The sequence below is a fragment of the Ambystoma mexicanum genome, chromosome 4p, assembly GCF_040938575.1.
Source record: "Ambystoma mexicanum isolate Mex_15411 chromosome 4p, UKY_AmexF1_1, whole genome shotgun sequence".
Taxonomy (NCBI): Eukaryota; Metazoa; Chordata; class Amphibia; order Caudata; family Ambystomatidae; genus Ambystoma; species Ambystoma mexicanum.
Genome location: NC_090927.1, coordinates 662,324,472 through 662,348,752, shown reverse-complemented (window position 1 = coordinate 662,348,752; position 24,281 = coordinate 662,324,472). Strand labels below are relative to the sequence as shown.

The window sequence follows — 24,281 nt, the reverse complement described above, 5'->3', positions numbered from 1 at the left end:
AAGCAGTGCTGCGCAACCTGTTCGCCTAAGTTGAGCCTGGTGAGGAGGTAAAGTTGCTTAATGTTGAGTTGTTGTATTGCTTAATGTTGAGCCTGTTGCCACCTCCCGTGGTTGTACATGTGTGTACTGCTATGTATTCTCTTATTCATGAGCATGTGAATCCATGCCAGACCCCATGCTGGAGAAGGAACAAGTTACTTACCTGTAACTGTTGTTCTCCAGCATGGGTCTGGCATGGATTCACATGCGAACCCTCCCGCCTACCCCTCTGCTGCTCTTCACTTGGTCATACTGCCATTTTACGTGCTACCAAATCTGAGGATGGCTGCCGGAGGCGGGGCTTAGGGAGAGGGCAGTCATTGGCTGGGGGCAGTATGACCCAGAGACCAGTGATTGGTTACTACTAAGAAAGACAGATCAGAAACGAAACTGATACTGATTTTTTTCTATACCGAGGATTCCCGGCCTGACGACGGGGAATATTCATGAGCATGTGAATCCATGCCAGACCCATGCTGGAGAACAACAGTTACAGGTATGTAACTTGTTCCTTATGGAGTGTGCCTGACAATAATCCTACTGCTGCTCCCTGCACTACTTTAAATAATGCGCTGTAACCTTAGCGGAATGGGCAACCGGTCTGTACTGGCCCGCTGCTTGAGTTAAGGACCTGAGTGAAGCAAGGGTGCTTAACAAGGGTGGCAGTGGTGTTACCTAGCCTTCTTTCGCTACTAGGCCCCTCAAAGACTACATGCACTGCTAAAGACTCTTTTGAAACCAAACAAAAGTGCATCCGGATCTCTGAAGCCCTGCTGTACTTCTCAAATCAATTTTCCATGCTGATAACCATGACTTCATAAGTATAATGTGACTGCCGAATTCCTGTGCAAGTTGCACGTCTTCAGGGATTCTGGTGTAAGTTTTGATTTTCCTTTTTGTGTACAAAGAGCCCTTTGTTACTTACATGGGGTCTTCATGTGTGATAAGGTGTGTGTTGGTGGCTGCCAAGGGTCCGTGGTAAAAAAGGGGGCAAGGGGCCCTGGCTCCTCGTCACTCAGGCTGCATAGCAGATGTATCTGTGAATAGTGCCCACATTGCAAGCTTCCTGACTGGCAAAGGTCGTCCACACCAGGGCACTAATGTAGCAAGACTGTGTGAGGAAGCCCCCTGTTTGATTCCTTGGACCACCAAGGGAGCTGGGTTCCATTCCAAGGTAGGGGATGTCAGCCCTGGTAGTGGAATTACGAGCATCCCCAGATCGCCCTGCGCACTCGAGCAAAGCCCAGCACTAAACCTGCCAAGGGCCTCTGGCACATTGCTTCTATGCACATTGGGATTGTATGCCTACTGGAAGTTCTAAGGTAGTTTTCCCTTTCATGTCGAGAATCACAGGAAAACTAGCTGTCTGCTGGGAATACCACGCAGCCCTAGTGTAGTTTGCAGAGTCAATCTGTGGCTATTGTTATGCACACTTGTGGTCTGCAAACCTGTGTGACCTAGGATTCACAGACATCTAGGTTTACACCTACCATGGCCAAGGAGCAATGTAGAGACCCCAACTCCCCACTCGTCCCACTGTTACCTCCTGGATGGGTAACCAGGGCGGAGAACAAAGGCACCCAACCTATAAACGTTCAGTCCCCACTCAGAATACTATATCAAACTCGGTTGAACTGCAAACAGTACACCAATCGCCAATCCCAGTAAATTCAAAGGTCAAGATGCACATCGTCATCCAAGAGCCAGCCGCGGTGGAGACATCAGTGCTTTATAAGAAAAGACCCTTTTCCTGTAGGAAAGTGTGGGAGTGGGAGGTTTTAGGTGAATGTGGCAGGAGAGTGGTGGAATGTACTGATGAAGATATTATGGCAAGGTTGGAGACATCGGAGGGTGAAATGAAGTTGGGGGTAACAAATGAAGTTGAAGGAGGGTGAGGTGAAAAGGTGATGGTGGAAATAACAGCAGAAGGCGACAGAGGATCTATGGGGACAGAAGGGTGCCAGAGCGAACGACAGGGACACTAGAAGGTTAGTCCAATGTTTCCTGCAGCTAGCCAGCACTGAAAGCCTTAATGGACCAGTTCATCCCAAGGCAAGCTTTAGTGATGGGAAGAGGAAGCAAGCCGGTCCAGGAATGACAGGTGTCAGCCAGAGAGGGTTCGTAGAGAGAGAGCGAGCTTCTGATTGCAAGGTGTTCCACCACAGGTGGAGACAACAGCGAAGGGAAAGCAGAGTCCTGATGTCTGTTAAACTCGACTATGAAGCTGTTCCTGTGCCATGAACTTGTCAGAGAAGTTGTCTTAAGGATCCAGGGAATGTCGTAGGGAAACCTCCCCACCCGGAGTAGGATATGGGAACCCTGGGAAAGCGTAATGGATTGCTCAAAGGATTCATGGAGACATATAAAACCTGCAACAAACTACAGGACAAAGGGTTACAAACCCCTAGAAAACCTGCAACAAGTTGAGTCTGTTAAAGGAATGGTTTGGTCAAAAAATATTATTGTCCCTATGGGTCGGCCATGTGCTTTTAACCATAATTTGATCGATCGTACAAACATTTCCTATGCCCCTTACCTGAGTTTTCGTCTCTTGAACACAAGCAAAATCAGGCAGCAGGGCGCAGCCATCTTGTGATAATCTTGCCACTTTCCGCATCGCCCTGGGTGACCTGCGTTTCCGGCACTAAATCCTATCCCCCACCCCTGAGCCTGACATCACTAGACGCGTACCGCCCATCTCACAACGCCAAAGCACGTCTCGTGTAAACATTCTCTGCGCCTAAGCTAATGATGTGTCACATTGGACACGGCAGGAAGCCTCTTTCTTCGATAAGTATATACGGAGCGTTTCACAACACACAACAGCAGATTTTCTTTTCCATTCCTCTCGGTGTATTTCTTTGAGTATTCTGTGACTCGTTTCTGTGCTCTGGTCAGCTACCTTCGTTGCTTGTAGCCTATGTGAACAGATACCAGTACGACCAAAATAAATTATTTTCATTTCTTTATCACACAATGGCAACAATAATGCCTTACCTGTACGAGCCTGAGTATTCCGAGGAGGAATTACTGGAAAGAGCAAGCTCTGTAAATGATGGGGATTTGGACAACAGTTGGGCAGACGTTTCAACAGATGAAGAGCGTGGGCCTAGTCGCGTGGATGGTGTTTCCACCTGGTGTACCTGCAATCGTTGCGCGCTAATGCCAACCGAGGTGGAGAACTACTGCTGCCGAGAAAACTCTGGATGATTGTCCTACAAATCACAAGACGATCCACAGCCGCAATGCGTTACTGAGCTGCCAGACTTCACGGCTGTCTGTCTCACACGGTCCGTGTTGAGGATTTTGATGGTGCTTATGCATGAACTTCGCGCAACAGTTTGCCCTCATAATCCAAGTAACGAGTAAGCATAGTCTAGTTGTGATGTCAGTTAGGCCACTACTATTTCACGGTTGTCCCCTATATTCTCGTAACTTCAAGATGCTATTGTCATATTCGTTTAGTCTTGCAATTCTCTAGTAATCGCATAAAAGTTGTTCAATATTGTGCAGTTTCTAGTTAGCATTTGTCCTGACAAAAATGCCATTGCATACAAGAATTGTCATTGACAACTAAGGTTTAATACACTTATATTGGTCATTTAAAAACAGATTGTATCTTTCTCTTTCAAAGGTGGTACCGGCGGGTGGCCTATCGTTCGTACACATGATGGCTTCATGGGAGGCTTGGACACCGCGTTCGACGAGTAATACCTGCCTGTGTCGTTGGCACCATTAGACAAACTTTCCCCAGTGACAGCGGTCAGTACAGGGGATTTTCCCTCGCTGAGCTGCAACCAGACCTTTACAATGTCTAGTATTTTTGTGCCATCAAAATAAGAAACCAACATATTTTTTATCAATGGTTGTTTCAGTTTTTAAGTGAATCAAGTGTGTCTCCATTCAGCAGTGTTCCGGTGCCTTGTCTGCACGCCTCCCGGCCCAACCATCCCACCCCCCACTATCAAAGGCAGTTTGCACCAGTGGATGTGCGCTGCCATGGGCGCGAACGGCCAGGGTGCTAAACAACATGTACACTTCAAAAGTTATCCTACGCCCAGGGGCCATTGTTCACATGGCCTTCCCAGACCCCGTGTCTCCAGGCAGGCCTCCCCTGAAGCAGACCTTGCCCCTGCAATCCACATAAGTGTGTCTCCATTCGGCAGTGTTCCGGTGCCTTGTCTGCACGCCTCCCGGCCCATCCATCCCACCCCCCACTATCAAAGGCAGTTCGCACCAGTGGATGTGCACGGCCATGGGGTGCTGTCAGGGGCGCGAACGGCCAAAGTGCCAAACAACATGTACACTTCAAAAGGTATCCTACGCCCAGGGGCCATTGTTCACATGGCCTCCCCAGACCCAGTGTCTCCAGGCAGGCTCCCTTGAAGCAGGCTGCTCCCCTGCAATGTACATGATACCACGACATATACACGTCATTCATTCACAAACACACCCCTTTTTGTTATTCTTTATAAACCACTGGATATTTACCATGAGAACATCTTTGAGCACTGCAAGTCAACTCGTGAACGTGCTACTCTGTGACCGCTTCGAGTGAACTCCTCAGTGTGCTACCTGTGAACATCTCCCTGTTCTCCTGCCACTAATTACTCTGCTTGCTGAATCCAACTGTTTGTTGGTCAAGGTAAGGGCATGTATCCTAATCATATCTCCTTCATTTGTAAATTTATATCTATTCAGAAGTATCGAACTCCGTAGTGCGTTGCTATTGACTTGAGTTTCTTTTGTTAAGTTATCAATATATCAATTTTTATCAGTGTCCATTGGCATCGTATTGCATCCTTCGCGCCGTGTATATAATATAAGCATGTTTCCTTTTCATGCACGATAGCACATTCAAGGGACAAGTAACATGTTCTGATTTTCAACACATCAATGAATCGCTTCTGCAATTTATCCCATAATACAGCCGCACACGCTGCACTGGTTTTGCTGTGGTGCCCAAAAGAAAGTGTGCAATGAACAATGTATGGTCCAATTCATTCTTTCTCACATGTTTATGCAAAATAATTTTCTAATAATGTTGACCTTTATTTTTCAGAATTTACAACAATGCCTGCATGTTCTATTTTCGGTTGCCCTTCGAAGACCCATGACAAATCCAAAGGCATTACAATGCATGTATTCCCTAAGACTGTTGATCGAGTACAAGAATGGGTCAGACGTTGCGGATATCCACCGGAAGAGCTTGAAAGTAGAGTCAAACAAGACAGGCAGGACAAGAGGGGTCATCGATACTGCATCTGCAGCCTGCACTTCGACCCGGATATGTACGACACATCCTTGTACACAAAGAGGAATCAACTGAGAACAACTCGGAAATTGCTCCCAAACGCTATTCCGACTTTATTCGTGAAGATGCCGCCACAGGTGAGTCACGCTTCCGGATTTAGCTTTACACCTGTATTTTTGGTGTAAATGTCTCTTATAGTACTTTCCATATTTATGTGATTGAATAGCTGGTGAAATAATGACTTTTTTGCTAAACATCAGTCCTTGTTTTGTAGAACCCACTTAGAAAAATGATTTATGGGGGCGGATAACTATGCTATATTATGCATTTCAATAAGTGTAATTTTCCCGTATTCAGTATCCTTACATGACATTTTGTAATGTTGGAATTTCTAAATCGAATAATACTATCCCTTTACCACTACATGACTATCGACCGAATATGAAGGAACAAGATTCAACATCCATGCCTTGCCGGGAGTCATCAACCACTTTGAGCGCGTATCAGGTAATCTTACCTAGCTATTCTGTTCCAGACTGTTTTTATGCACGGAATTCTAGATAATGTGATCATATTTTCCCAAAGTATCATTGCTTTACACAATGTTTCATTGCTACTTTGCTGTTGATATGTACCTTTGTCGTCTTTCCAAATTGTGTGTCCAGTTTCCAATCTTTTCGACCTTATTAATGCAAGTAATGTGTTTCAGGGAGATGCTGAAGCGTCCACTACAATTACAACATCCCTCTTAGTAGATCCGGTGTCAGAGGTATGGGTCTTCACATTTCAATAGGACGAGATAATCTGATCATATTTTCATATTGTGTAATTGTTTTACACAATGTTTCATTCCTACTTTACTATTGATATGTACCTTTGTCGTCTTTCCAAATTGTGTGTCCCGTTTCCAATCTTTTCGTCCTTACTAATGCAAGTACTGTGTTTCAGGGAGATGCTGAAGCGTCCGCTACAATTAGAACATCCCTCTTAGTCGATCCGGTGCCAGTGGTATGGGTCTTCATAGCTCAATAGGACGTGGACGAGATAATCTGATCATATTTTCAAATTGTGTAATTGTTTTACACAATGTTTCATTCCTACTTTATTATTGATATGTACCTTTGTCGTCTTTCCAAATTGTGTGTCCCGTTTCCAATCTTTTCGTCCTTACTAATGCAAGTACTGTGTTTCAGGGAGATGCTGCAGCGTCCTCTACAATTACATTATCCCTTGTAGTTGTTCCGGAACCAGACCTTACAGTTGATCCGGAGCCAGAGGTATGCGTACTGACAGTACCATCTAATGAAAGTCTGTCTAATTATATGTGTAATGCCAATGACTTATTTTAAATGGATACTTTTTTTGTAGGGATGTATACTAGATCCGTATATTGAACCGGAGGAACGTGGATCTGAGTCGGTGCGCCAGTTTGCTGATGTTAGAGTAAAGAAGATTTCAAAGAAAAGAAATGAAAACAAGGTTAGTTATAAACACTTTATATTGTTGGCAATAGTTTTGTGCCAAGGCCTTCATTATATGCTTTTTTAATGTAAATTGTACAGCACTGTATGTTGGATTTACACTGAACATCCCTTTTCCTATCTGTCCTGTAGTTGCCCGATGGAGTACGGACTAAGCAGACACAGACAGCGATACAAATGACAGATGCTGCTTGCCAAACTGATTTCACCATGGAGGAACTATTCATTGAGGCGCGTCGTGTTCACACTCGAGATGCCTATGTCCAATGGCCAGAAAATGAATCTAATATGACCGGCGATTCCAGCAAATTGTTCTTGGACCATTGCTACAATGCGCCTGCTCCGCCAGAGGAAGGTGAAATTGAATTTATAGATGATATTTTAACATTACTAGATGAGCACTTGACACAATTGACACCCGCCAAAAAAATGCCCCCCAGAAAACACTCCACATTGATGTTTTCTCCTATCCATCGTCTAGTAACAGATGTTGAAATGACAGAAACTGAAGCATCAACACTATTGACCGACGAAACAGACAAAGATATAGACTATAGTATGTCCGGTTTGGTTGATATGTCCACAACGGTTCAGTCCGAAACAAGAGTGTTGCCAGGTGACAGTATAATAAAAAAGGCCAAATACATAGTATTCGACAGCAGCTTGATGGAGATTATAAAGATGCTGAAATGTGTGCATTCAGTGGGAGGGGAAGTATGTGGAAAGCCATTGGTGAGCGTGACTCGTCTAACACACGGCAGTAACCTCAAAATACATGCCACCTGTGAAAAGTCATATAAAGCATTTTCATGGTCCGCTCAACCGATGCTGGGGAAACTGCCAGCTGGCAATCTACTGTGTGCAGCAGTTTTTTTTTTCAGTGGCTCTAGTTTCACGAAGTTATCCAGTTTTTCAGTTTGTGGGACTCCATTTCATTTCTAAAACGCAGTACTACAAATACCAACATGATTATCTATTCCCTGCCATTAGTGATGCTTGAAAAATTGAACAATTGGCTATTCAAAGTACATTCCCCGACAAACGGTTCAGGCTAGCCGGCGATGGACAGTGTGACAGCCCCGGATTTTCTGCTAAGTACTGCACCTACCATCTTCAAGACATGGAAAGTAAGAAAATTGTGAGTTCGGTGTTTGTGCAGGTGTCCCAATGTAAATCCTCGGTGGCCATGGAGAAACTTGGTTTTATAAAATCACTGGAAGATCTACAATCGAGGGGAATGCAAATCGTCCTCATAGCCACGAACAGACACGTTTCAATAGCCAAGACAATGAGATAGCAATATCCAAATATTAAACATCAATTTGATGTATGGCATGTTGCCAAATCAATCAATAAAAAAATCTCGGCTGCAGGGAAAAAAAGGTTTGGAAGGTATTTCGCAATGGTCCCACTCTTTCAGCAACCATCTTTGGTGGAGCTCAAAAGCATGTGATGGGTCTGTGGAAATTCTACTGGAAAAATGGGGGTCACTAATGCACCACTGTTCCAACGTTCACCACTGGACAGAAAACCAAAATTTCCACCAATGTGAACATGGCCCTTTGTCCCCAGAGCAGGCACGAAAGAAGAAGTGGTTGATCCCATCTTCACCTCCACACAAAGTCCTTGAGAAGATTGTGTTTGATAAAACTCTATCAAGAGATCTTAAGGGACTCATAGAATTCTGTCACACAGGAGATTTGGAGGTGTTCCACAATATGTGCCTAACGTACAGACCAAAGAGATTGCATTTTGGCATCCAAGGGATGAAATGTAGGACTTTACTTGCGGTATTGGCGCATAACGAGAATGTAGGCCGGGAACAATCTAGGACTGCAGAAAAACTTAGGGATGCTTCGCTACAATATGGCCTTTACGAAAAGAAGCAAAAAATGGGTTGTCAAACCAGAATATGAGAAAATGGAATTCGATTTTGTGAAAGATCTTATTGTAAATGTCGTCGAGATGCATACTCATGGAATTGCGCACAAATCTGTTCAGAGCACACATACATTGCCACAAAACATTGCCAGCGTGGCCATGTCCACCAAAAGTAGAGCTTGTTAAATCGTTCAAATCCCGGTTGAAATGATTACCGTCTGTTTTTATTTTTTCAAAAAATGTTTCTATAAACTGTACAAATAAAGTTTGCAATTTCTCTTTTGAAATCTATCCTCTCAGTGCTTTTCTTAAAAATGTATTACAATTATTACGATTGCTTTCACATTTCACAGTTTAGTCGAGATACTGTGGGACCTTCAGTTTTCGTGTTAATGACCAATGGGTAACAGTGTTTAAGAATATGTGTGTTTTGGCAGTTGACTTGCAATTTAGTTCCGCAAAAAGCTGAATATCTGCGCGTCCTACAAAAGGGATTAGACCTAGGCCACAAAACATTCTACGTACGCAAGAAGTAGTGACTGTGAAAACATGCCGTGGGGTAGGAGGCCATGGGATAAGCAGAGGTAGGCCTATCACTAGACACATTTTGACTCATTTTATGTGTTACATCGACTATAATTTCGGAATAGGGGCATTCTGTTATTGTCAATTTTTCCCCTATAGCTCAGCAGCGCCACGAAAAACGAGCAGTGACAGCCCCAAAATTCCCTGTGCCCGTGCTTCAAAATTCATGTTCTCATGGATGAGTTGGCACGGGATGTTGCGAAGTAAGAATGTATGTTCATTTTGAGTGAAGGTCACCAGCTTTGAATTTTTGCTTGGGAGATGGCAGGCCCACGCGTCCAGCGCACAATATAAGGTTGTATTGTTTTTTGACCTTGAGAGGCAGGGACCATTCCGAAAGGGATTGAATTGAAGGGGCGGGGGGTGTAATAACGTATGATCTGATAAGGTTGCCCATTCCGAAACTGCACCTAGTTACATATAAGTTCAGTTTATGAGAAATCATTGACACGAACGGAGGAGTCTGCATTACGGTCTGCAAAGCGCCAAGAGAATGGAAATGCCGAATATAATGTAAGTTTCTCTTTAGACGATTTCATACCAGAACTAGTCGAAATACGAATAGCTGACCGTTATTGCGGAGTCACATTGTACTTGTTCGTTCTGTGTGGCATATTGCAATGAAATGCTAGTACAACCTTTGTGTGCTGGGCCATCTACCGGGCACATGGGCAGGCTAGCATCAAAACGCATGTAGACCACCACTCGTTTCTCTTTGGCCCTACGCTAATAAAGCATTACATTGTTTTTGCACCTCGACTTCTTGCCCCAGTTTACGCATTACGTTTAGAGCTCAACATTCTTGATCACACTAGCCTCAGAAGCAAATAGCAGAGTACTTTGATATTCCACGTTGTATTCTCTCGGTTCACATTGTGTCACATCTGCGCTAATAAAGAAAATGATTAATTGTAATAAAGATCGGCTACTGAGACACATTTCGATTTTTATCTTTTGCAAACAGGTACATCGTGCCGTTCTGCGATTGTCATCTATTCCAGACCCCCACCGATGGCTTCTTCAACCGCCAGCTGCAGCTACATGTCAATCACTGGATCTACTTAACCGTATTTTAGGACGATAGACAAGTTCCAATCTGTCCGTACGCGGTACCGGCGTACAGGGTACAGGAGCAACATAACAACGTTTACGGTGGTCTAGTGCCAAGTTGATGCACTAGCCTTGAAATTCACTGAGCGACTGAAGTGCTTCATTTAGACAAAACGAACACCCAGTGTACCCAAAAGGAACAGCGTGTGACTCGCGATAAACATTTGCGAATTTATGGAACGAGAGCAGAGAAATTTGTTTCCATTTTCTAAGATTATGTCAGACGCAGAATGTTATCGAAACTATGTGAAATAAATGTACTTTAACAATTGTACAGTCTTGCTTTTTCCTTTTAAAGTACAGTTTCATATTCCTAATTGTGACGCGCTGTGCTGTGAGACGATGTGTGTTGTTTTCCGGGTTCCGCGTCTAGTCGCGTAGGTGTCGACTGGGTACGTTTGGCTACGCTGCCCAGCAACGTCACGTAGAGAGGAGGAGAATATAAATGATTTGGTGATGTCAGGCTCAGGGGTGGGGGATATGATTTAGTGCCGCAAACGCAGGTCACCCAGGGCGATGCGGCAAGTGATAAGATTATCACAAGAGGCCGCGCCCTGCTGCCTGATTTTGCTTGTGTTCAAGAGACTAAAACTCGGGTAAGGTGCATAAGAAATGTTTGTACGATCGATCGAATTATGGTTAAAAGCACATGGCCGAACCACAGGGACAATAATATTTCTGACCGAACAATTCCTATAAGGAACACTTGTAGAGACTTTTTTCTGTTAAGTTGTGTTGCACTTCCCTGGTTGAAATGGTGTTGTTTTATTTTGTCATTTGTTTAATCAAATTCTGGTTTACACCTCGTGTCGATCCTCGTGTCCCATTCAGTTCACATGACAGTTACCTTTCAGATGCACATCTGAAGCCCATTTCCGTATTCTGACATAGCAATAAGTTATTTATATGTTTAGCGTTTTTGTAATGAATGTGACAAAGCTAACATTTGTCACTTATGTTTTTAAAAACTGTCTTTGCATCTTTTTTTTACTTTATAGTTAAGAAAAATGCATTAATTGTTTTTATTTTCAATGAAGATTTGCCAAACTTACTTTTGCAACATTTTTTTGTTTCAGATTGTTTGGGGCATATTTTTCACCCTTGTGGCTCTTCTGTTCATAGTTTCTCTTTTCCTTTCAAAGTAAGTATACTTTGTAATCCGTTTTCCAAGGCAATTCAATAAGTCATGTACTTTTTATTTTTTGTGTGCTGAGCCCCATTGGTGTGAACTATGTATGTACTGTTTATATGAACTACACTGGCACTCCAGTCTTCAGACCGTTTCTGTAAATACGAGTGCCTTACTGAGTTTGTTTTATGTGTAGTCCCATCTAAAACTTACATCGTATTCGGATACACAGTTTCCTGGTGCTATAATATCTCATCCTTATGTCACAGTATTCGTTGCATGCTTCTTACATTCAGCTGGACATGGATAGCAGAAATAGCAAGACAAAATTCAAATTATTCGGAATAATCTACATGATTATTTATGCTCCTGTAAAAAGATAATCCCCTTTTTCGAAATAGCTGACAACTGGAAAGAAACATTGCTAGCATCAATTCCACTGGTATTTGGAAATGCATTCAACCATTGTTCCGCTCACCCACTACACACACATCACCTTTATACCTTGTCTCCGCAATAAAGCCTCATAGAACTTTGGGGAAAACTTTGCTAATAAGTTATGGAAAATGTTTTTTTTGTTGAATCAACACAAAAATAATTCTAGAATGAATTGCCTACTAATCTTTAGTAACAGACTTGACTTTGCTTGTCTTCCTCACAGCATTCCCCTTCGTGCCTATTTGATCTGGTACCACCTCAAGGTAGTGGCTCCCTCTCACACCTGAGCCCTGAAAGCTGGTGTATTCTGCCGGTTTGCAGCAACCCATCTGGCCTGTGATTCTCCATTGAGGGACATAAGCGCAGGCTGCACTTCCATTACACATAATGTGCATCTAGGGCAGACTAGCCCTAGCTCAGGACCCTATCTTCAACAGTATGTCTGATGTCTTCTTAATCACCTATCAGTGGTCACCTGTCCCTTTCCTTACCTGTCTTACCTATTTGTGCCCCCTCCATACGTATGCCTTTACCCTTCCCCTCTTCATGTTCCCCCTTCTTACATGTTTCTCCTTCTAACCCTCTCCTGTTCTCTGCCTCAACCTCCTCTTGCTATCGAACCCGGTGCCAGCTCTTTCTGTGCTCCTTGATTGATGCCAACTCCTTAGCCATCTTCCCCTATCCTACCCATGTCTTTTGCATCACTCTGTGCACCTTTGCTCCCCCTTGCTTCATCTCCTCTTTGCTCTGCTGATACCGTAGTTGCTGCTCCTACCTCTGCTATCCTCCCATGATGCTTAACCCCATTTGCACCTCGAGTGATGCCAGTCCTTTACCATTCCAGTGCCCTACTCACACGAGGAGACTGCTCCTCTTCTTGGTTCAGCATATTTGAATTATCAGGTTTTCCACAGATGTAGATATATCGGGGTACAATTTCAAGTTGCTAACTAGTAGTCAGGCACAAAGTCTTTTGCCCCCTCAATTCTCCAAGTGAACACAGTACACTATTTATTTTAATCGCCAAGAGCTAGTTAAGAGGAGGATGGATTGTAAAGCACAGGGGGAACTCCTACAGTGGGAGGGACATGGCTTCGCGGAGGTGAGCCTCTGCAGTAGTCACATCCTGGAGGGGCGTAGCGACGTTGTGCTGCAGAGCCAGTGGAAGCAACGTAGGGGAAGGAAATGCTAACTGAAAACCTGCAGAGTGACGTTCTACCCCATCGAGAAGCCCAGGTCGGAACAGGAGCGAAGACGTGCCGATCTCCATTCCATCTGGTGGCACGACCAAAGATGATTTGTAGGGCTGTTATTTTGTGGGTGTGGGTCCCAGGCCCATGTCTCTATCCTGCTATGGTTTGGCAGACCTGGTTTAGTCTCTTGCCAGGTACTGTCACGAAGATGATTTGTACTTCTTCTCTCTCATGGGTGCAGGTCCCAGACCCGTCTTTCTAGCTCTGTGTTTGCATCTCCCCCTGGGGTCCCTTATCGCCTCTGCTCTGTGGTTTCTTGTCTGCTCTTTTCTTCTAAGTCTTCCTCAACTCTCTGAGGCCCCCACCAACCATGGTCGGTATCGGGCATTCTCTTCTTCTGCTTCGCCTTTCACCATCCTGCAGAGACTCTGCCGTCTGTAGTTCCTCACACGATGCGTGTCTTCACTCGACCGCACTGTCCAGCTTCCTCACATGCCTGGACCTCTGCTTCGCAAGCTTTCCAGTCGGTCAGTCCATGGCAGACCGGATAGGGCCGCAGCTACCTTCTCACCAGCGCCCCGACCACCAGCCACTTCGGGCTTCCATGCTGAACAGCTCACCAGCTTGCGGCTCCTCCTGGGATGGCTTGACTAAGAAAACAGTCCTTATTTCGTAATAAGGTCCAGTCCCTTGCGGAACACTAGAGCGTGCCTCTTGGTTCCATCGAGCCTTCTCGATGCTTCTGCACCTCTTCTTCGTCCCAATACCTTGACAGTTAGTGAGCTTTAATCTTTCTGTGCTGTTCTTCATATCAGTGGATTTTATGTCACTGGCCCTACACAGATACATGGGGTGGTTGGGTGAAATAATGGGGTGTCCCACAGGTGTAGGGTTAGGAGGGGTGATTGGGAGGGAGTCGTATCACTTTCTCCCTAGATATCTGTCTGTATCCCTAGAGGAGGAGTCTCTTCCCATGGGCCTCATGGGAAGGGGCTAAGCCTCGGGGGAAAAATGACGACATCTAGGGATTAGTCACAATATATATATATATCTCCTGTGTGTACAAGAAAGCCTGCGGTACAAGGATTATGGGACGTTGGGGAGTCCTAGTGCTTCAATGGAGGAAAAGACAGAAATGTTAGTGCTCTCAACAAACCTAGAGGAATTGGGTTGTTTGCTTCAAGAAACAGTTTTCGTTAATATCAAGGAGACACAGAAATCCTTAACCTAGTATCAAGGCTGGGAGGAATATCCTGCTGTGGAAAGGTTTTGAAGACTGAGAGTCATGTGTAAACTGGGCCATACAGAAGCCTTGTTGAGGCTGGTATACAATGCCTCCCCTTTTCAATTTTTAGTTAGGTGTTTTCTAAAGTGCTAGGGCCAGTTAGTTGGATAGGAATTTATTTTGGACTTTAACTTCCCTCCTTAGATTATGTTTCTGCTAGGTAGGGAATTTACCCTCATAGAAATAGAGCAAGGTAGGCGTTTTGATCTTTTTATTTTGAATAAACCGTTGAACCATGAGACAAAATCGTGTGTCCTTCTGGTTTGCCGCAGGATACCCTCTGAGATCCTTAATGACCATTTGGAAGGCTGTATTCAGATCCATTTCTCAACAATAGATGAAGATTTCGTGGAAGCTTTGACCCTAGACTGAACTCGTAGTCTGTTCAAATTTCCAAAAGTAGAAGGGTTTCCCCAGACGTCCTAACCAGAATTTGTTTCTTTAAAGTCAAAGAACCAAGTCTGCGGAAAGCTACATCTCAAGAGATGATAGCACATCTGGGACTAACTATAAAACTCTTTCAAGATGTGGCTCCTGAAATGGTTGCTAAATGCAGATGAGTGAAACCGAATATCACATGTTTGCAACCAAAGGAAATAACATACAGATGGGACTTCCCCTTCAAAATTGTTTTCTGCTTGAAGATACCATCCATCATCAGCGCCTTGGTGTAAAGCGCTCTATAAATAAATCAATCAATCAATCAATTTCCTACTTTGGAAACGGCTGCAAGTGTCCTGAATAGGCCACTAGAAGTTGCTAAAATCCAGGATTTATGTCCTCCTGGCTGGGTGACTACAGTCTGACTGGACTCGCCAAACCTCTAGAAGAAGCAGGCATTTGTGACTGAGACACTCTTCGGCAGGCAGGAATGCAATGTGGACTCTCAAATTCCTAGCTGAAGAAGGTTGAACTTCGTACAATAACAGTAGGGCTTCTTTGCCCCTTAGACCTCCTCTTACTGCTAGCCGCCATTGCAAATGTTATGCATGGCTTTTCTGGTTCACATTTAACTTTTTTGTGTTCTTGTAGCTGAATCTGAAGGCGTCTTCCCTTCTTTCCCCTCCAGGCGGCCAGGGAAAGGCCGTCACTATCGGATCCTGACCCTGGGGGTGGCTATTAGAGGGAGGATCACATGGGTGGAGGGGACTTGGGGAGTGGGGATGAGGCACCCTTAGGTGAGGCATGGTGTCCCCCATTCCCTTTTCACCAGGAGTCTAATGTACCCCAAGCCTTTCTAGGCTATTGTCAATCCCTTCCCTATTTCTTCCCTTAATCATTCCCTATTAGACTCCAGTTTGGTACTGGGATGAGGAAGAGGCCAACTAGAGAAATGCATCCCCTTTATTAAAACACACACACAAACACTTGTTATGTACTCTGAGGAGGAGGAGACCAGCAAGAGCAATGCAGGCCTCCCGATTCAGCAATGAGCGGTCTAGTCCTTTTTGGATCAATCAACCTGGCGGGAACTTTAAAAGCAGGAAGTACGGTGAAGATGAAGGCAGCTGTGGAAGCAGGACTACGGACTGCTGGACGTGAGCAGATTTCTCCTGGAAGGCGACGTGGCAGACGAAGTGCTACAGACCCCTTGAAAGATGCGGAGTGTGTGCAGCGGGAAGTGAAGCTGAAGGAAGCTGGAGGCCGGTGGCGGAAAGCAGAGAGAACCAGTGTGACCAGGCAAAGCTGTCAAGTGTGGCCTGAGCTGCGAGAGAAGCATCAGAGGTGTGAGCGAGGTCACGGAGAGCTGCTGGAGACATGGAAAGAGGTACTGCACGAGAGAGAGAAAGCTTGTAGCGGCTGGAAGCTTCGCTAGAATGATGCAAGCTCTGACCGGTGAGTCATCCTAGAAAAGGGACAACGGGAAGGTAGGCGAGCATGCGGTGCATTTAATGAATGCAGACAATGAAAGCAAGTACTTTTTGAATATCGATAGGAATGAAAATGAAAGCACCCACAAAGAAGCTTGTGATTGAATAAAAAGGAAAGCTTGTGTAATCTGAAATCAAGGTACTGGACTATAAGACATTGGTGAAAAGTAACCAAACCAGAAGAGCTGGGATGTGACCCAAGAAAATTGTATTATTTTGGAAAGGTGAATCACTTGAAAGCTTGGAGAAGGGAACCCCTTTGCGTTGTGAACTATTTTGCACTTGGGGAAGAGGAACCCTTAACAATCCAAGAGATGGAAGAAGCTCTGAACTTCTATTTGAACGCTACTTATTTTAATGCTGACATCCCTACACATTGTATACAATTAGAAGTGAGGGCAAGTATAGGTGTTTGACACAGACAGATCCTTAGTTTCCTTTAGGTAGGAAAATTCCACCTTAGCATACGGCAGGTTAGGCCTTTTTCCAACCCTACATTTGATTTAATTAGTGTGTAGCCCAAATGTTATTCAGTTGTCTGTGTCTACTTTATGATGCCTTCACAGAACAGTAACTGCATGTAGAATCAAAGTGGGATTCAGGCCTTTACTGGGAACACCATTTCTATAATGCATTATGGGCAAACCCAAGTCTCTTTACTTCTGTTATTGCTTTCTGTGCTCTAGGAATGGGGTTATTTCTGTTTTATTTACAGGTGTATGAAAATTCTGGCTATGATTAATGATGGCTGATCTGAAAATAGTCTCCTTGAATGTTTAGTGGCTCAATTCCACAATAAAGTGGAAAGGCATCCTTAGTAAGCTTAAAGTGCTGGGGGCTGCCATTGCATTGTACAAGAACCGCCTCATCTTCAGGTTGTTTGGCAGTGCCTGCAATATAAATGGTTTCCTCACCAATTATTTGCCTTAGCCGCTGAAAGGAAATAGGGACGGCTTTACTAAACTGAACTTAATAAATGTTCAGATAAGGTAAGAATCTAGGCTTAAAATTGTGGGCAGGAACTAGAACACCTACCATGTTCTCTACCATGTTCTCTGTATGAAACCAAATGCTTTTTTGTTACATTGTCAAACATGACCCCATTTCTGGAGTGGAACCTCCTAGTAGGAGGGAAGTTAAGTAAAATATTAAACCCCACCCCACATAGCTCCTATACTGACATTATCTGGTCTACATCTCCCCCAGTTGCATGATGTTATTACAGACTTGGACATGATAGGTATCCAGTGCCAATGTAATACCATTATTGAAGATTACATTCATTTCTGCCAAGTACATCTGAACTTTTCCAGAATGTACTTTTTGCAGATTTCTTACTTCTTAGTACACTCTGTTCAAATCTATCTTATTGAACCTAGAACGGCTTCAGATCATTCTCCTTTAAAATTGACATTGGATCCGAACTGGGGACACACTGTGAAAATACACTTATTAGCAATTTAATAATTCTCTTCTCTGTGATCTGGAAATATATCCTGGCAAATTAAATGACACAATACTTCACAATTAATGCAACTTCCGAAACAACCCCCACCCTCTTTTTGGACGAATTTAAGCGCACGTTAAGGGGGGTGATTATTAGCATTGCCTCCAACAGGAAAACAATCGTATGTTTCGGATCTTCAATCCCCATATAGACTTGATTTTGGTTTGTCCTCTATGACTTTTAGAAGATTACAATTATCATGTTCAGAACTTAACTCTTTGTTCTGTTTTGATCATGTCAACTTGCCGAATAAGCTGCTTGCTTACAAAGTGAAGCAGCAACAATCCTGCAAATCTGTCTCTGAATTTCGTGATGGCCATGGGGCAAAGGAAATTCATTAAAGCTTATTATCTTGCCACACTAACGGAAGAGTAAAGGTTGGCCTTGAAGGCTCCTATAGCTATAGAGGAAATGTATCTAGTAATAGTATCACTTCCCATTAATAAAACACCAGGCCCTGATGTTGGCTTCACTGCTTTTTGACCTGTTTGCTTCATTGCGTTCACCCACACTTGGTCTTTCTTTTTATAAGCGTTGAAAAGGTACTGGTTTCAGTACTCATGCCTTTCGCTCTTTTGGCTCAACTGGATAGAGATGCTTTAAACTGTAAATCTCATCACCCTATTCAATTATGATTTGAATATCTATGCCCAGGGGACTCGCCAACAGGTTGTCCAACATTTCTTTCAGCTCATTGTTGTAAGAGGTTACTTTTTTTCTTCACTTGCGAGGTTAACACACTTTAGTCTTTAGTGTTGCCATTTTTAATACAGCCTTAGCATTCATGTACTTTGTCCAGTTCTGTAATCTCGATTGTAACTATTACCAATGTATTCTGTATCACTTCCAAATTGAAATCACTTTTAAATATACAAAAGTGTATTATTTTTGTACATTTTCTAGCCACATTGTGCCACTTAATCTCCTCCCTATTGCAAATTATCCACTCTCTCCTAATTGTTTGACAGCTCTTTGTGTCAGATCTGAATGTATTGGTGTCCTGCAACATTCTGATTGTGGTTTATTTCAACATGGACAATTGAATAAAGTAACATCTCCATTTCTGATTTTTCCCACCAGCAAACCATGTCTCTATTTTGAAAATAGATCTGTTAGTAGCCAAAACAGATAACACAGCTGATTGATACATCATTACAATTTAGTAGAATCTATTTGAAGCAGCTCTTAATGTGCGTATATTGTTCCTGGTCTCCTGTTTCTGGTTGACTGCTTCTTGACATTCAACGCTTCCCATATGGGTATGTGGAAAGAGTCTTGTAGGAAAGAAATAGATCTGCTTTAATTCCTTCTAAATGTTCAATGCCCAATCTTGTTTTTGCAAAGCTTGATGGAGAGCTGTGGCTAGTAACCTCAGCTTGACATAAGAGCTCATGCTGTAAAGCATTTATCTTTGCCCTAATTTTCAGTTTTTAGTGTACTTCTGAGCACCCAACCACTAATATTGCCATCAGCCTATTGTACACAATGTTATAGTTATTCCAAAAAAAGAGGTGTATGCAAACAATTGAAGCAAAGGACGAAGGTGGACGAAAGGCTGTGCAATGGTATAATGAAAACCTGGAATATTTCATATATCTCGTTTCAGGTGGTACTGAATTCTGCCACCTCTCTCAAGAATTTGCACCATCTACTTCTGGGTATAGAATTCTTGTTATCCACACTTTGCATGAAGATCTAAACCTCTTAATGCGTATCCTATAGTTCACTAATTGGATTTTAAATATTGAGACTTTATAAACGCATATTTATGGTGCCCATTCCATCCCAACGTACAAAGTATAATCCTCAAAAGTGATGGCGGAAAAGTTCATGAACAAGGCAAATTGCACATTGTTGGCCTTAAAAATAATGGAATGTAAACTGCAGCAAGAAATTATCTCCATTCCCCTTCAGAACATATAATTAGTTCTGTTTCATGTGTTAAATGGTAGTTGGGGGAGGTGCAATACAATGTATATACATAACAAAGGGGGGCACACTGTAGAAATTGACCCTGCTGTTCACCAATGTGTTTTAAAGAAGTAATTATGATAGCAAATAATAATCCTGGGTCATTAACTTTTTTTTTCTCTTACAGCCTTGACAAAGCTCTTCATTCATCTGGCATCAGTTCTGGATTTCTGATACTTGGAACTAATCTCACAAATCCTTTGAATATGCTTTTACCAGTTCTTCAGACGGTTAGTAAAAATGCTAAACTGCTATAAAAGGTTATATTGGAGATCTAACTAGACTTATGACCACAGTGTGTCTTATATTGAGTAAATAATCCTGTTTGGAAAGATAATGTGCATCATTATGCATTAGGTGGAAATTCGGCAGTAAATCCATCAAATAATTGCCCTGAGGAATTACCGTTACCGCCACTTGGTCAGGCGGAATTTCTGATTACAAGTGGTGGTGGTGTAATACCCCATTTATTTTGGGTCCCTTCGACCCAAGGGGGCTTTTATGCGGAATTACTGCAGCAGTAATTCTGCCAATTCTGCTGATTTTTCAGCATTGAGTAGGAAGATTTACCTCTAGGGTTTTCCTGGAGGTAAATCCCCCACTCAAAACGCAACTTCATAATTTGGCGTAGTGCTAAAATTGGCAGTAACTCAGTTACCGCCAATTTTACCACTTACAGCCTAACTCGTAATCAGGCTAAATGTAAGTGAAGAACCATTAATTGTAAGTGTCTCTTAATTTGTAAGTAAGGGGAAAGTCGTCTAAGGCACAGCAGATTAGCCACTGATTATTATGTGCAAATTCCTTCCTCAGCAGTAAAAGGAAGTCACACAGTTCACTCACATTTACTCATTTATTCTTTGTCAAATTGTGTTCTTGCAGCTGCCAGCACTCCAAGATGGCTACACATTGGTAGTCATTTGAAAACAAGAACACCTGCCCCTAGACGCCTTTAATCTTGAAGTTTCTATGGTCCCTTCAATGTTATAACAGTTCTTCTACTTTCTAATGTACTTTTGTGCATTACCCTTTTTCCTTACACCTCATTTATGGTCAATTCTCTATCCAAGTTCTCAACTTATTCTTGACCCCCTATGATGAATCCTTATATATAGCTTCTCGCCGAGAGGGAGCCCCTTTCCTATGAAGCCAAGGAGGTGGGGCCGCTACCCGATAGTCCCCCTGGGGGTTATACTCAGCAGAAGGATCTCATGAGGAGGGACTCCCCCTCTAGGGACAATGCCGACCATCTAAGGAGGACATGGTACAACACCCAACACTCTACACACCACCCTACTATGTAGACCCCCAATATGTTACCCAATACTTCCACGTACCTCTGCAAACCTGAAGATTTAACTACTGATGGTAGACCCAAGTATCACTGCAGTGCCTGGAATACTGGCAGAAATAAAAGTACTGAGACGAGGTGGCTCACGAGAAGCATGCAGAATACCACAGAGTCACTAACAACAAGGACTGTCTTTACGCAAGGGCAGGATGGGCTCTATGGTGGGGAGGCTGAGGAAGGACTCGGCATCTTCTACCATGGGAGTCAGGAGTCTGCAGCAGCTACCCAGTAGATTTGAACCGGATAAAGGGAGTGAGAGGGCGAGACCGTGCTAAAGCAGCAGAAGAGCCTGCACAAGGCTGGCTCCTACCGGGATTGCCAAAGGAGTGGCAGTCCCACACTGGTTATGAAGTGGACCATCGTTTCCAATCAAGTGCCGTTCCCAGGAAGGGAGCGAGAGGGCGAGACGTTGCCGATACAGGAAGGCTTGAGGAGCCACTGGAGAAGGGTGGTCAGAATAGAAGAGGACTGGAGAGGCTGGCGATAAGTATCACGCACCCTGGAAGAGTTGGTGATGCGTCCCGCTTGGAAAGCGGGTAACTGGGAAGGCGGGAGACTCAGCGGGGGAGTGGAAAGCCAACCATAGCCTCTGGCATAAAATCCCTCATTCCATTTGGAACCGAGAAACTGCTGACCATCAGAGAAGGGTCTGGGACCCGCAAGGAAGCCCAGAGAGAGTCAGACAGAGTCTCCCTCATGCTGGGGGTCAAGTAAAGCCACTGACCCCCAGGGAAAGGTCGAGAACCCAAGAAAAGAAATGTATAGCAAGTCATCTTCTTCATGGCAGTATGATATATGATAGGTTATTTATAACGCGCTTAATACCCAGAGGTTTCTAAGCGCGGACCCGGGGATCAAACCTGTGGTGCCCCGTGTCGCCTTGTTTCCATGGTGAGCACTTTGCCCCTGAGCTATCCTCCTGAGACTACCTGCCAGGAAAGCAACTCATGTCTGCCAAATCCAGGTAGTAAAAATATACATTCTGGGACACGCACTCACAAGGGAAGATCAGTATAAGTCCTCTTCCTCTGGGCCGTACCTGGCAAGAGATTCTGCCAGAACAAACCAATAGAGGGTTGAACTGTGAAACTAAATAACTGAAAGTGTATAAGGAGGCTATGCTTGATGTATGGCAGTTAGGTAGAGGCTGATCTTGGTCTTGGGCTGCCCATGTGCTTTCAGTTGTGTACAAGATTGGCTGGGTCCTCTTATGGGAAAATACAAATGTTATCAACCTTTCTCATATCATGAAGGTTAAATATTGCTTTTGGAACTGGTCACTTGTTGGATACATTACAGATAGATTGTGATAAACAGCTAATGGAACCACATATTACTATTAAACAATGTCTCTGCATTGAGCCCTATTTGGATCAAGTGTGACATTTAACATTGGGGTGACTCTAAGTTGCCAGTGTGCACCTATAATGCTGAAGATGAACAACATTTCATTGTTTGGTGCCCAGAAATAGTTAGACCTAGAAGGAGCTGGTTAATCCCTTTATTTTGGAATTATGGGGTCCTGACTACGCAGGGGAATTCCGCTTGTGGAGGGATTGTACTGGGTCTCATTTGGGCCTTGCTGTATTCTTGTATTTTAATAAAGCTTCAGTTAAAAGGCTCAGATTAATAAACCATACTCCTATGTCCCGTCCCCTTTCCTCCATACTTGTGGGACATTCTGTCCTTCGGGACGGGATCACTTTTTGTCAAAAAGCATCAAAAATGAAAAATGTCCTTCTTTTCTTTTTACGCGGGGTACCACACGTGGCCGTAACCTCGCCCTCCTGAGCTCTGCCCCGCGCATCGCCCTTCAGTCCTTTTCTCTGCGTGGTCGGGGCTGGATGCACTTGCATCACTGGGAAAGAATTTTTGTTCCCGTTGTCCTTCTCTTCTGCTCCGGTTCTGCGGTCGCTTAGTCTTCCGTCTATGCCGGAGTGTCTGGGATTTGTGTCCTTTTCTGCATGCGAACATCGCTTCGCTAGGGCGGATCCCCATTCACTTTGCTTGGAGTGTCTCGGCCCGGACCATCGCTGGGATTCATGTTTCTCCAGCATTGGATCTTTCATGGATTCACATGCTTAGAATATTCCCCGTCGTCAGACTGGGAACCCTCGGTACACATATATAGTCGTTTCCTATAGGAAAAAACTTCCGACACTTGTGTGTCCTATCCACATCTACGTCCTCTCCGGGGCCGTCCACGCAAGCCCCGTTGGACGTAATGGTATAAAAGGCCCCGCCCCAGCGGGTCCCGTCAGATTTCAACCGTCTCCAAAGATAGTGGGATCTCCTCGCGTAGTCTCTACTTACTAGATTTTTGTTGAAATTACTCGCACGAACTCCCACGAGTTTATTATTCTTATCAGAATGTCGGGCAAACCTCTCTTTCGCCCGTGTGCCACGTGCGGATTGAAGAAGGTTTACGAGAGGGACGGCCATTTGGATTGTATTTATTGCCTCCACCCTCATTACTCAGCAGACCAGTGTGAAATATGTAAAGGTTTTTCCCAGAAAACACTGAAAGATCGGAGTCGGCGGCTGGTATCGTGGTTAAATGACGGGGCGGGAGCGTACCCTCAGTCGGAGGTTGGCTCCGTGCGTAGTGTGGCCTCGGCGAAAACATCGGGGGCCCCTCGCCGCTCAACTTCGTCGGAACCGCCGGCTAAGAAGACTCGACCAGCGGAAAAGGATGTTCCACGAAGCCACTCTTCTAAGGACTCCTCAAAAGAATCTGCAAGATCATCAGCAGCTTCGTCGAAGAAACAAGGAAAGGAGAGGCCTAAATCCTCCTCGGGCGATCATCATAGATCTGCCACGAGTAGAGACTCGGATAAACGCAGGGAGAGCGCTGTGAAGGCGGGACCGCCTAAGCCACCTGCAGGCCCACCGTCGACGACGACGAACCAGTCAGTGTCCTCACTGCAGCTAACGCAGTTGGTTTCCCCCGTCATCAACCCGATGACGGCGACAATGTCCTCGTCGACCGAAGTTCTGGCCTGGAGACCAGAAGTTTTTGATATGGGGTTGCCTGACACATTGCTGCAAGAACAGGCAGTATCGATTTCTTCGAAAGAAGACGATGCCTTCAGAATTGCGGGCCCGGAAGACCTTGGTCTACGACCCAAGTCACCATCAGGAGCAAGCTGCTCTCAGGTGTTTACCCAACCTCCAAGCTCTCAAGCG

At 44.3% G+C, this 24,281-nt stretch overlaps 1 protein-coding gene across 2 annotated transcripts in view; it reads left to right on the top strand.

The window, feature by feature from the left end:
• The window catches only part of LMBRD1 (LMBR1 domain containing 1), a 1,758,308-nt gene that overhangs the window by 1,357,394 nt on the left and 376,633 nt on the right, over nucleotides 1–24,281 (top strand). For both annotated transcript variants that reach the window (XM_069606201.1, XM_069606202.1), the window contains 2 exons: nucleotides 11,427–11,491; nucleotides 19,872–19,974. In XM_069606201.1, the coding sequence (XP_069462302.1) occupies nucleotides 11,427–11,491; nucleotides 19,872–19,974 (168 nt within the window). The remainder of the gene's footprint in view (nucleotides 1–11,426; nucleotides 11,492–19,871; nucleotides 19,975–24,281) is intronic.